The 13,432-nt window shown below is 40.2% G+C and overlaps 1 protein-coding gene across 18 annotated transcripts in view; it reads right to left on the reverse strand.

Annotated features, from left to right (window-relative positions):
- Window positions 1-13,432, reverse strand: part of LOC121239847 — a 128,501-nt gene that overhangs the window by 37,013 nt on the left and 78,056 nt on the right. For 5 of the 18 annotated variants that reach the window (XR_005935385.1, XR_005935386.1, XR_005935381.1 and 2 more), the window contains exon 6: window positions 3,001-3,311. The exons of 2 other annotated variants lie outside the window; for them this stretch is intronic. Coding sequence is in view for 2 of the 16 variants with exons in the window: in XM_041137188.1 (XP_040993122.1) it covers window positions 3,047-3,059; window positions 3,220-3,311 (105 nt within the window). In the remaining 14 variants the exon portion in view is untranslated. Of the gene's footprint in view, window positions 1-2,445; window positions 2,805-3,000; window positions 3,312-13,432 lie in introns of those variants that run through there. 11 more of the 18 variants (XR_005935379.1, XR_005935377.1, XR_005935384.1 and 8 more) reach the window with 5 other exon arrangements.

Genomic DNA, 13,432 nt, shown 5'->3' on the forward strand with positions numbered 1-13,432 from the left:
TTTCTCACTCCAATAAAAAATATTATTTGGTTTGTAATTAAGAAATTTAGATAGAATTTTAGATGAGTTTAATCAAATATTTATTGTTATTTGAATTAAATGACTTTTAAAAATGGTTTTTTAATATTAATTTAATTAGAATATAATTATTATTAACATTTAATTGGTAGAACTACAAAATGTGATAAAAATAAATTAAAAAAAATTATTAAATTAATAATATTTTATTATTATATAAATAGTGAATGAATAATTCAATATGGAGATTAAATTTAAATGAAACAGATAAATATAAAGAAGTATGATATGGAACCTAAACCTTCATGCCGGGAGACGTTGATCTACTAAAAATTGATCCTTTTTTTTTTCTTTTTTTTTTTTTTTTTTAGTATCAAATTTTAGAAAACCATGGCTTTTCGGTTATAAACAAAAGTTACTGACACATTAATCTACTTGTAGATTCTGATGAAGAAGATAATCGCAAAAAAGGCATCATGCATGAAATCATTTTGAGAGAGAATTTATTCCAACTATATATGAACAGAACTACATCAATGTATGCTTGACTGTTACATTAAGGACATGATACTTACTGGACAAACGGGAAAAAAGGAAAGAAAACCAATAAAGAAATATGAATTCAGAAAGGGATGAAAAATGAACTTTAGTTAGAGTCTTTTAACTCCCTCAAGTAATGGAACAACTAGAATGGCTATAAGAATGTTTATCCTACAGCATTATGATAAAACAAATATAATAAAGAATAAATAGGGTAGTAATTATGACAAAATCAAAATACTTTAATGAGTAAGAAATAAAAATACTCGCACCCCCTTGGCTTCATCACTGGCTAGAATGACTCGCAGTAAAAAAATAAAAATAAAATTTAATTTTATAAAATTACTCGTCAATTAATATAGCTATGAGAAGATGGTACCTTAATCATTTTCCATATGTATGTAAAGAGTTTTGCAACACATAAGTGGGTGTGTTAACCAATCACTAATAAGATTGATTAACATTTGCTAAGATTGCCTTTGATTTGGATTTGTCAAATTATAAACATAATCACGATTACCTTCATTAACTTCATGATTATTAAGTACTTAAATTAAGAGATTGATTGTTATCATGAAGGAAGAGTACTGCCAAATCAAGGGATAAATTCTTATCATACTTATACACATTATTAACTTGATACATATAACGCGAATTGATAATTTTGCTCTTATCAAAAAAGTTTTATAGGTACGTAACGATAGAAATAACGTAACATTTATCTACAGATAAAAGATAATAATAATTTAAGTTAAATAAAAATCTAAAACTAACCTCTTTCTCTCACACTAGCACACATTATACGAAATGCACATTATTAATTTATTGCGGCCAAAGGTTAATCGTTAGAATATATTTTATAATTGCTAATTGAATTAATCTCTTAATTTGTGCATATTCTTCACTCTTTTACTGTTTTATCTTCTTTTTTCTATATCTAATTTTATCGCAATTAATAACTGAATAAGGCACCATTTAAAAAATTATATATGGGCACATACTCAAGGTCGTCACTAATCATTATATAATTTTTGAAGTATGAATCAGTTACGATAAATCCTGCAAGTATGGATAAGTCTATTTATTCAAATATTTCAAAAATCGGTAGAAGTGGACTATTGATTCAAATATTTAAAAAGAAGAATTACACTATTGGCGCTAGCACCACTCTATTTAAATCGAGTACGTCTGCTACAATTACTTGTATTTCAGAGAAGAGTCATGCTATGGAGTGAAACAATTTCAACAGCAACAGCAAGATTAAGGAACAAGCTGGATTTTTTAACAAACCTCCCGGGTACAGATTCTTCCCAACAGACGAAGAGCTCATCATCTTTTATTTGGAGAAGAAAGTACGGAACCAGCCTCTGCCAATTAACAAAAATGGTTTGCAAAAGCCACCCAAGTTTCTCGAGTTCTTAACAAAAACACTGTGAATAGAGGATAGCAAAATAATAAAAATTATAACATATTTTTACTGATGGAGGCTGGTTAACAAAAACACCCAAGGGATATATGTTTCTCATTTCAAATGTTACGTGCTCATATACCTTTAAAGGCATCAAAACAGAAATAAGGTATTCTTTTTTAGATATTAGATTGAGTGCATCAACTTTTCTGTTTACCAGAAATTTCAGCCAAAAAGCATGCTACTACATGTTTAAAGCCAATAATAAATGGAGATTTCGCTTTGCAGGAAAAAAAATAGGAAATTAACCCAAAAGGAAAAATTAGAGTCCAATTAACTATTATGGCTGATTGAGTGTGATCATGCCATAGACAAAAATGACAAGCCATCATGAGAGGTGATATCTCTTAACATTTCTAAGTAATGTAGGATTCATGCTCTTTTCATGGTTATGACCTCCCTTCTTGTTTAAATATAATTGTATTTATTGGTTTAGGAGGTTAACTTATGGAAACTCGTGGGTGATTTCAACTTCCATGGAATCACAGCACCAGGTAGTCTTTCTATTATGTATACGAATTTTAATTAGAGTTCCATCTTATTAGAGTTTCACCGTATTTAGCTGCAGGAGTTTATGGTGTGTCTAGCGTAATTTCTTATTGTAAATAATTTTGGATTGGATCAAAGATTTGAAAGAACTGTGTTAGACATAGAGTACTTACCTCTGATAATAATGCTTAAATCTTCACTTGCAGCTTAAAATGCCATCAGAGCTTAAACCAGTACCTAATGATTTCTTCTGGGATGCACCCAGATTAATATTTGCAATTCAAGTTCTCTACATATATTTAAGCAAATGGTCAAGAAGATTTACAAAATCACCCGTACACACTTAATCTAATGGTCAAGGAAACATTATAGTCTAAAAAAACATAACAATAAATTTATGAAAAAAAATGTTTCATTTTCTTAAGATCAACCCGTGCATGTCCATTCATGATTCATAACTACAAATTTGGAAACCAAATGCTTACCTTGTCTGCTGAGGCAGTTAACAAAAAATCACCCGAGCAACAAATTTTAGACTGGTAACCTATCAAATGCAATGTCTAATCAGCCAACAGATTTTCATGACAGGACAACTTCAACTGCAACAAAAAAATAGACAAAGATATGATCTAATTGAAGAAGGGAAAAAATGAAATTTCTCTTGAACTTTTCTTTAGCCGTCAATTGTTAGTGGCTGGGCAAACCTGATTTGCATTCTGAGAATGCATTCCAGGCTTCCTCTTTCATGGTGAGAGCATCTGTTGGGGCAAAAGTAGTAAGCCAAGAAGGAACTTTGCTGCAACAAGAATTACAATAGTATGAGAATTTAAAAATTATAACAAGATATTGCAAGAAAAGCAAAAAAAGAAAGTACAAGAAAGATCCCACAAAGAATCACTTTGTTTTCCAAGTGGGTACACAAAAAATAGTGATGTTCGTACCGACATTATAACAAAGGCCATAGTTTTACACCCGCCGAAAAGTCGGGACAAAAGTATAAACAACAAGTTATGCCAAAAGTTTTCAGATGCAACATCATATCATAACAGAGTACTGAATAGATCCAAACAACCTACGTTTATCCTGACATTTCCAACAATCGAGCCCATTCCTGCACCCAAAATGTCAAGCAAAACAAACCTTATATCCATACATTCCTCAACTTCACTTAACCAATCACCACCCACACATGTCAAGCACCAACCCAAAATTACAAGTTAGAAAAAATTATTATCAACATACCAATAACCAGATCGCCCACAAGCTGACACATTAACACACAACATATTACTAAGTACACTTCTTCATGGATCCACAACATCAAGATTAAAAGAACCTCCACATATCAACCCACCAAGAATTTACACAGTTTGCAGATTCTACCAAACCAATAGAGGCCAACTCATTTCCAATGATCAAATCATGTCACGGAATTAACATTGAAAAACGAGATCAACACTCGGGAAATATACCTAATTCCATGTGGCCGATAAGACTAACGTAATGGCGAGAAGGTGCTGTCCAAGACTGATTTCACCCATACACGGGTCTCCACATTAGCCCGCCGTACGCCGCCACCCAAGGCTTCCAACCGCCACCTCGAGCCTCCCCTGGCCACCATCAACCTACCCCAACCCCCATAGCCTTGATCTGCCCCTCACACACCCTCACTCTCCCATGGACTTCTCCACCTATTTGGCTTAGATTCGCCACCCTCTAGCCACCGTGCCGCCTCCCCCTCGCCACCACCAGCTCCACTGCACCTCCCTCAACCCTCCATGCTCAGTCATGCCTCCCATTTGACCTAGATGCACGACGCGGGGGTGCAGGTGGGGGGGTGCAAATGGAACACGGGGTGGGGGGCTATAGACGAAACATGAGGGTGGAGATGGGGGAGAACTCGGTTGGGCATTTCAAATGGGTGAAATTTGAGAGAGGGAACATGTTTTTGTTGTATGGACAACTTAGTCATTTTGCTAGGCCACGTAGGGTGTGATCCGACTGCTGCCAAATAGTGGATGCTCCCTAGATTTTTTCTAACGAATATACATTTGCTCGACATGTCAAACTGATGGGTCCAAAAATCGAACAACAACGCATAAATCTCCAAATAGTCACACATCAAACCCAGACAGCCACATATCAACCCAATATCTCATACGTTCAAAGCAAACTTATCCTTAATTTATCAAACAACAAACGGCCTACATTTATCCCAACATGTCAAGCTGACATTTCCAACAATCGAACAGCCCATTCTTGCTCCCAACATGTCAAGTAAAACAGCCCACATATCCATACATTCCTCAACTTTGCTTAACCAATCACTACCCACAAATGTCAAGCAACAACCCAAAATTACAAGTTAGAAAAATTATTATTGACATGTCAATGACTGGACCGCCCACAAGCTGACACATTAACACACAACACATTACTAAGTACACTTCTTCATGGATCCACAACATCAAAATTAAAAGAACCTCCACAAATCAACCCACCAAGAATTTACACAGTCTACAGATTCTACCAAACAAATAGAGTCCAACTCATTTCCAATGATCAAATCATGTCACGCAATTAACATTGAAAAATGAGATTAACACGCAATTCACTCATCTATCAGTATTCAATGACTTAACACTATGTTCATACATAGTATTAAGGCATTTTAATCCAGCCTATAGGCTGCCCCTCCATGACTTCAACGTGTGATGTAGTCCCTATTCTGATAACACTTGTTAAAGACCTAACCATTGATCCAAAAACACATAAAAAATGACAGATGATGATGTGGAGTCTGAGCACTCATGAATTTCTTCAAGAAAACCATCAAGGCATTCATGATTTTTAAATACAAGCAACCTAAGTGTCTTGCATGTCCTCAAATTATAAACCTATAAAAAAATACCCCAAGTTACAATATGTTTGAGCAATCATTTTCTTGGTTTGGCGACAATACCTAGCCTGCATTACAAATTAATAAAGCCATATATGCAACATCCAGCTCGCATGGCAGCTTTAACTCTATCAAGCCAAGACAACTCATATTGGGGCCACCTTCTTCTGCACAAACTCAACTTCACATATCCGATGAGTTTCAGCCGAGTTAGAAATCGGTCCAAATAATGTTCGTTTTGACATAATAATAACAATAATAATAATAATTTGTTTTTATAACAACTTGAATTTTTCATATAAACTAGTCTCTATGCAAGCAATTCAGTATCGAGGTTGTTTTCTTTCGTTAATTCTACTCCAATATAGATAAGCAATTTTCGATATTGAAATTACATATTGGCTCCTACGTACGGTAGAAGCATGCAATTGTTACATGTAAATTCACATAAATAAACCTCAATTATTTATTTATTGTGGTGTCCATCCAACCAAACCTCGATCAATCGGTCCCTTTTATTTACAGACATTATTAATATACTTTATGTTTCTTTTTTTATATATAGGAAAGCAAATATCATGGAATACTTCATGTTTAAAATGTCGATAAAGCAATAAAATATTTAAGTTGGACATACCTTTCAATACCATTCATTTTAAGTTATTTGAAGGTATTTACCCCTCTTCAATACCATTAATTTGCTTATTTAATGTCAAGACCTTTCAATAATATACACCATTTTCAATTATCTATGAAATAAAAAATGAAAAAGTAAACATTGCATTCACTATCCACCAATTATTTTTATTACATGCTCAATATTCTAGTCACATCAAAGTAGTAAATGGGTACACCAAAAGCGCAACGCAAATTACAAAAGTTATTTAACAGTTTACTGTGAAGAAAAGGACATAGAAGCTGCTAAAAATTTACAAATGAATACACCATAAATTTTAGAGGAAAAAAAATGAACAATAGGAAAAAAAAGTTTGAAATTGCAAATTCAGGTACTGATGACTTTGGAGTGGCTAAAACTTGGGTAGGTAACTGCCAAGAGGTGACTCCCCCATATGAAGAAAACCAAATGATTTTCTAGCCCAATATTAGTTGAAAATCCTTATTTTCTGTGCAACAGCCAGCTGCAAGATCATTGATGGTAGAAAATGTTCTTGAAGAGTATGCACAAATAAAGGAGATCAAAGCAATTGGTCGCATCATCCATCATGTAGCTATATATCATATTCATATACATGTGCTCCAACATGCAAACTAAATCATCCCTGTATGCTTAGACATAATAGATAGTCTTGAGAAAAGTTGTATGTGTTGCAGAAGCAGTAATCTAGACTAGAAAAGCACCCACGTTCAGCCAAAAATCAAATTACCTTAATTTTCCATGCTTGAGAAACATACAGCCCCAGCTGAAATTGTCGTCATGAAATTAGACAGCCTCAATGTTGTAGCCCTAATTTTCCATGCTTGAGAAACATACAGCCTCTGCGCACGCCCCTTTGTGCGCGCCTGAGCACAGCCACGCGCAAGCCCTTGTGCGGTCGCTCCTGCATGTGCCCCATGCCGCAAGCCAGCGAGGTTAGTGGCATGCCTTTGCATGCATGCCATCCAGCGCACGGCTCCAACCCATGCCTTGCAGGCTAGGCTAGTGGCATACCCATCAGGCATGCAATCAAGCGCATGGCTCCAGCCTATACCTTGCAGCCCAACACCCAGGCCACCAGCCTGGGCCATGCAACACACACACATGGCTCACCATTAACAGGCCTTGCATGGCACCAGGCCATGCCCATCAGCAGTCCGTGCATGGCACCATGCCATGACCATCAGCAAGCCATGTTTTGTCATCTAGCCATGGACCAACCCGAAGACCACCATGCACCATCCTTGCCCACCATGGGCTCATGCATGCCACGACCAACTTGGTGTATGCCATTATTTATTTTCTTTTATTTATTTATTTATTCATTCCAATGGACCTATTGTGAGTTTCCAATTTATAACTCTTATAAATAGGATCCTTAGTCTTTTTTTTTTTTTTTTTTACATCTTTTGACAAATTCCTTCTGGACGGCTTTGTTCTTGAGATCAACAATTTCGATGCTTAGCACTTGGGCTCTTTGGGGTGTAATTCATGAATCCGCAAGGAGAGGATCACGCTTTACAATTCGTGAGTAAGTGTGAACTGGGTTATCAATCTTATGAGTATTATTCATTCATTATCTTGTCTTCCATTTTCTATCCATTGTTCTTATTAATTTGTGAGCATTGTTATTGAAGTGTTCTTGGATTGTTCTTGAAGATTGCTTTTTGTTCATCTTATGCTCATTGCCATGACCATCATATAGCCTCATTTGATCCCTCCAAACACTTAGTGTCGCCCACTATAGTGTTTGCCCTAATCTACATTCCATCAATAGCCTTGCTGCCACTTCCATCAAACCCTAGCCCAACAACTTCTTTCCATACACGACACTTCCACATTTTCCCTTCTTCCATCCCTTGTGCCCTAGTCGAAACCCTCAATTCTCCATAAGGAAACACTTTCCTTTTAGGAGTCTTGACCTTCCCAATTCAAATCCCTTGATTTAAGGAATTGAACATCATCTTCAATCCCTTAAATCACTCAAGTCAACTTTGACTTTCCCAATTAGCTCCACCGAATCCTCTAAGATTCCTATCACTTAGGAATCTTTCCATAATTCCCTCCAAACAACTTTTTCGGCAACCCTAGATGCCTTGTCACCCGAAATCCTAGCCTCCATCCCCCTTGGGCGACAACCCTAATTGCCTTAGCTAATTTCGACAACCTCAATTGCACCATACCCGAAACCCTAGCCTCCATCCCCCTTGGGCGACAACCCTAATTCCCTTAGCCAATTTCGACAACCTCAATTGCACCATACCCAAAACCCTAGCCTCACTACCAATCATCAACCCTAGTTTCACCTACTCAGCGCCACACTCAAGGAACAAACCCTAGCCGTCCACTTTGAATTGCAAGCCCTAAACACTTAGCCTACCCATTTCCACCACCAAACACCTACCAATTATTGAAGGCCAAGAAAGTTGGCAAGATCACTCGGTCACCATCATCACCAAGACGAGCTTGTGGACTTAATGTTTAGGGACAAGACCGGGGTCCCTAACATTAATTGGTGTCTCATTGAGAGGTGCTTCTTGCTTGGTGTTTTTTAGAAGTTCTCACTTCTCCACGAGGTAAACTACGCGTTAACTCAAACTTTGTGAATTGGTTGGGGAGTCCCTTGTTGGATCCCATTGATTATGTTTATGATTGTGAAATACGAAGTTTGGGGTTGAGGTAGAGGACGAAGTAGTGTTCTTGAAGGGATCAACCACCCTTGAAAGTGGGGGACCCGAGGCTTGACCTTGTGCAAGAGGGGTCGACCACCCTTGAAGGTGGGGGACCCAAGGTTGGACCTTGAGCCGTGATCAAGCTCCACCAAACTTGTTGCTGTCCAAGCCATGTACAAGCACAATTGTAAGCTCAGTTTGCAAGACTCAATTGTAAGCAGTTGCAAGTTGTAAAGCCATGAACCGTGAAGTGCAAGAGCTCATGGATCAAGGCGGTTCCAACCGGGAACACATTGAGGCCGTGGAAAAGAATGCCATGAGAATCACCAACATCCTTAGTGAGGTTAACTCCACACTAGCCGAACTAAGGATGGCATTGAATGCTATCACCCGTGAGACCGAGGAGAATAGAAGGGCGATGGCTGCCATGAGGCGTGATAACAATGCAAGTCTTGAAAGGCTTGAGAGGAGATTGGCTGTGACCAACAGCCAAGGGGTACCACCAATTCCGAATGGGAAAAGGCAAGAGGTCTTTGTTGATGGAGCTAAAACGAGTGTCACGGGGTCTACATGAGCAACCAAGACCTGAGTATAGAAAAGGTGGGAGGATTGAGAATGAACAAGTAGCCGTGGAAAGGTGGATACGTGATGATGTCTACCATTCTAGAAGCCCTAGTGTTTTGAGAAAAGCTCAAGATATGAGGTTTGAAGTTCCAAGAGAACCATGAGGCCGAGAATGACTTTGGCCATGGAGGACCGAATGGTTATGAGGACCATGCCCATAGAAGACACTTCAATCATGGGAGAGAAAGAGACCATAGGAATCGAAGACATGAGGAAGACCACTATGATGATGGAGTTGCAAACCGGGCACATGACTAGAGACCATGGAGGCTAAAGGTAGATTTCCCTAAGTTCAACGGGCAGGTGGGCGGGCGGGAGGGGGGGGGGATCCATATGAGCGGTTGGACAAGGTGGACCATTACTTTCGAGTGTATGAGGTTCTAAGAGAAGAGAGAGTTTCTACGGCTTGCTTTACCTTGAGGGAAGAGCAAGTAAATGGTGGCGTTGGCTTCGTGATCAATATGATAAAGAGAGGAAACGTCTTGGGTGGACCGCCTTTGAAAAAGAATTCTTGATGCAATTTGGGCCTTCACTAACTGTCAACCATCATGGGTAATTGGCCAAGTTGAAACAAGAGGGAAAAGGACACCATTTTATTGATGAATTTTGGCAACTCCAAACCCTGGTGAGGGGTTGGTCCGAAGAGGCATTAATTGGCACATTTGTGGATGGGTTGAAACTTGGCTTGCCAATGAGATAAAGTTGAAACAACCCACAAGATTGCAAGAAGTGATGAGGATGGTCAAGATATTGGAGGAGAACACTCACATTGAGAAACGTCATTCCAAGGACATGGGGAGAAAATTTTCCGAACCATTGCAAACCAAAGTCCCTCGGAAAGGCAATGAGGTAGAAGGTAGTGCATCAAAATCAAAGCCATATAAAGTGAAAAAGTTATCTAGAGAATAGGTGCAAGAGAGAATCAAGAAAGGGCTTTGCTTCAAATGTGGTGACGAGTGGAGCAAAGAGCACAAGTGTAGAGCCGGGCAAGCCTATGTGTTACTTGAAGATGAAACAAGTGAAGTTGAAGAAGATGGCCATGTTGAGACAACAAGTGAAGAGTCGAAACAAGAGGAGACTGAATCTAATGAGCCATTAAAGGAGGCCGAACTATCCTTGAATGCCATCTCGGGTGTACCTAGACCCACATCCATGAGAGTGATGGCATGGGTTAGAACATTTGAAGCGACTCTTTTGGTGGATAGTGGATCCACGCATAATTTTATTAATACTAATATTGTGACCAAGATTGGATTGAAGCCGTGTGTCATTGAACCGTTTGAAGTGAAGGTCGCCAATAGGAACAAGCTTAGATGTGAAGCACTTGTCAAAGAAGTGAAGATGAATGAGCAAGGTGTGAGGATAATGGTCGACCTTCATGTGTTGGCACTAGTGGGTCTTGATGTGGTGATCGGCAATGCTTGGCTCAAGGGCCTTGAGAGAGTCATTCATGACTACCACAATATGACTATGGAGTTTAAACTTGGCTCAAAGAAAAGAATGTGGATAGCCTTGACATCAAAGGAAGTGAAAGCTTGTGAGACCTTCAGTTTGAAAAGTTGTGCAAAGGAGGGGCCTATTGTTTTGACATTGGGGTGGCCAATGGAAACTACTTGTGTAATGTGGAAAATTGTGAAAAAGAAGGTAACAAAGATGAAATGGAGGGGCAGCCCGTGGAGGTAAAAGAGGTCTTAGAAGACCATCGAGGAGTTCTAGAGGTGCCTTTTACGTTGCCCTCATCTAGACTCTTTGATCACCGGATTGTGCTTGTTGATGAGAAGAAACCGATGAAAGTTCCACCTTACCGTTATGCCCATTTTCAAAAATGGGAGATAGAGAGGCAAGTGGATGACATGTTGAAAAATGGCTTGATAAGGCCAAGTACTAGTCCATTTTCTTCTCCCGTGCTACTATTGAGGAAGAAAGATGGGACATGGAGATTTGTACCGATTATAGAGCTCTAAATGAGGCCACGGTGAAGGATATGTTCCCTATCCCAACCGTAGATGAGATGCTCGATAAGCTCCATGGTACAAGAATTTTTTCAAGTTAGATTTGAGGGCGGGTTACCATCAAATAAGAATGAAGAGTGAAGACATACACAATACGGCTTTTAGAACACATTCCGGGCACTTTGAGTATCTTGTGATGCCGTTTGGATTGTGTAATGCTCCATCCACTTTCCAAGCCGCCGTGAACACAATTTTCAAGCCAATTTTGAGGAAGTTTGTCTTGGTTTTTTTTATGACATCTTAGTCTATTCCAAGACTATTGAAGAGCACAAGAGCCATTTGAGAATTGTGATAACGATTTTGGAAGAGCACCACTTCTTCATTAAGGCTTTCAAATGTGTCTTTATGGAGAAGGAACTTGAGTACCCTGGTCACTTCATCTCAGGTGAGGGGGTGAAAGTGGATCAAAGAAAGGTTGATGCCATGGTTGATTGGCCATTACCTAGTGACATTTCGGCATTGAGGGGCTTCTTAAGGTTGATTGGCTACTATAGGCAGTTTGTGAAGAATTATGGGCTCATTGCTAAGCCACTTACATCCTTGTTGAAGAAGAACAATTTTGCATGGACCCAAGAGGTAAGGGAGGCCTCTAATGAGTTGAAGAGGGCTATGACTACCACTCCCGTGCTCGCATTGCCAAACTTTGAGAAGTCTTTTGAGGTATACACCAATGCTAGTGGTGAGGGAATAAGGGTTGTTTTGGTTCAAGAAAAAAGACCAATAGCCGTTATTTCCAAAGCACTTGGACCAATAAAAAAGGCTTGGAGTACTTATGCTAGAGAGATGCTTGTGGTTGTGCATGCCGTGAAGGTGTGGAGACCTTATTTGTTGGGAAGGAAGTCTACCATTGTCACGGATCAACAAGCATTGAGGCATTTACTTCAACAAAAAATAGTGACACCCGAGCAACAAAAGTTCTTAGTGAAGTTGCTTGGATTTGAATATAACATCATCTACCAACAGGGCAAAGAGAACAACGTGGCAGATGCTTTGAGTAGAAAAGAAGGAAGTTCAATTTTGTGGTTAGTGCATGAGGAAGATGAATCTTCTATGTTGGCCTTGAGTGGGGCCGAATGAAGGATTTGGGACAAGGATGTGCTTGAAGGGAGAGGGAATGTTAAAATCCCTGGAAAAGTGGCCTCGAGACAAGCCTCGACACTGCCCTTGGAAGGCAAGGGCAGCACCATGGCCAGCCTACACGCATGCCTTGGCCTGTGCCGTGACACGCACAGGGCGCCTAGCATGCATGCATGCCTTGGCCCACGCGTTGACATGCACGGGGCGCCCTACATGCAGGCAAGCGAGGTTAGTAGTTGCGCGATGCACAGCGAGTGGCCTGGCATGTGCATGCCTAGGCGCACAACCCTACACTGCCCGTGGCACTGCGCTCGCCCCTATGCATGCCCCAGCGTGCGCGCCCACACTTAGCCCTGCGCAAGCCCATGGGCGTGCGCCCACGCTCAGCCCTACGTGCGCCCCTGTACATAGCCATGTGCAAGCCCTTGTGCGTGCACCCACGCTCAGCCCTACGCACAGCCATGTGCAAGCCCTTGCCCGCGCGACCCCTACGCACGCCCCTGCATGTGCCCCACCCCGCACGCCAGCGAGGTCAGTGGCATGCCTTTGAAGGCATGCCATCCAACGCACGACTCCAGCTCGTGCTTTGCAGGTTAGGCTTGTGGGGCATGCCATCTAGTGCATGGCTCCAGCCCATGCATTGCAGCCCACGGCCCAAGCCACCAGCCTGGGCCATGCAGCACGCACACATGGCTCACCATCAGTAGGCCTTGCATGGCACCAGGCCATGCCCATCAGCAGGCCATGCATGGCACCATGCCATGACTATCAGCAAGCCATGGACCAACCCGAAGACCATCATGCACCATCCTAGCCCACCATGGGCTCATGCATGCCACGACCAACTTGGTCCATGCCAATATGTTATTTTCTTTTATTTATTTATTTATTTATTCCAAGGGACCTATTGAGAGTTTTCAATTTGTAACTCTTATAAATTGGACCCTTAGTCTTTTCTTTTACATCTTTTGACAAATT

Source organism: Juglans microcarpa x Juglans regia, chromosome 7D (assembly GCF_004785595.1).
Source record: "Juglans microcarpa x Juglans regia isolate MS1-56 chromosome 7D, Jm3101_v1.0, whole genome shotgun sequence".
Lineage (NCBI taxonomy): Eukaryota > Viridiplantae > Streptophyta > Magnoliopsida > Fagales > Juglandaceae > Juglans > Juglans microcarpa x Juglans regia.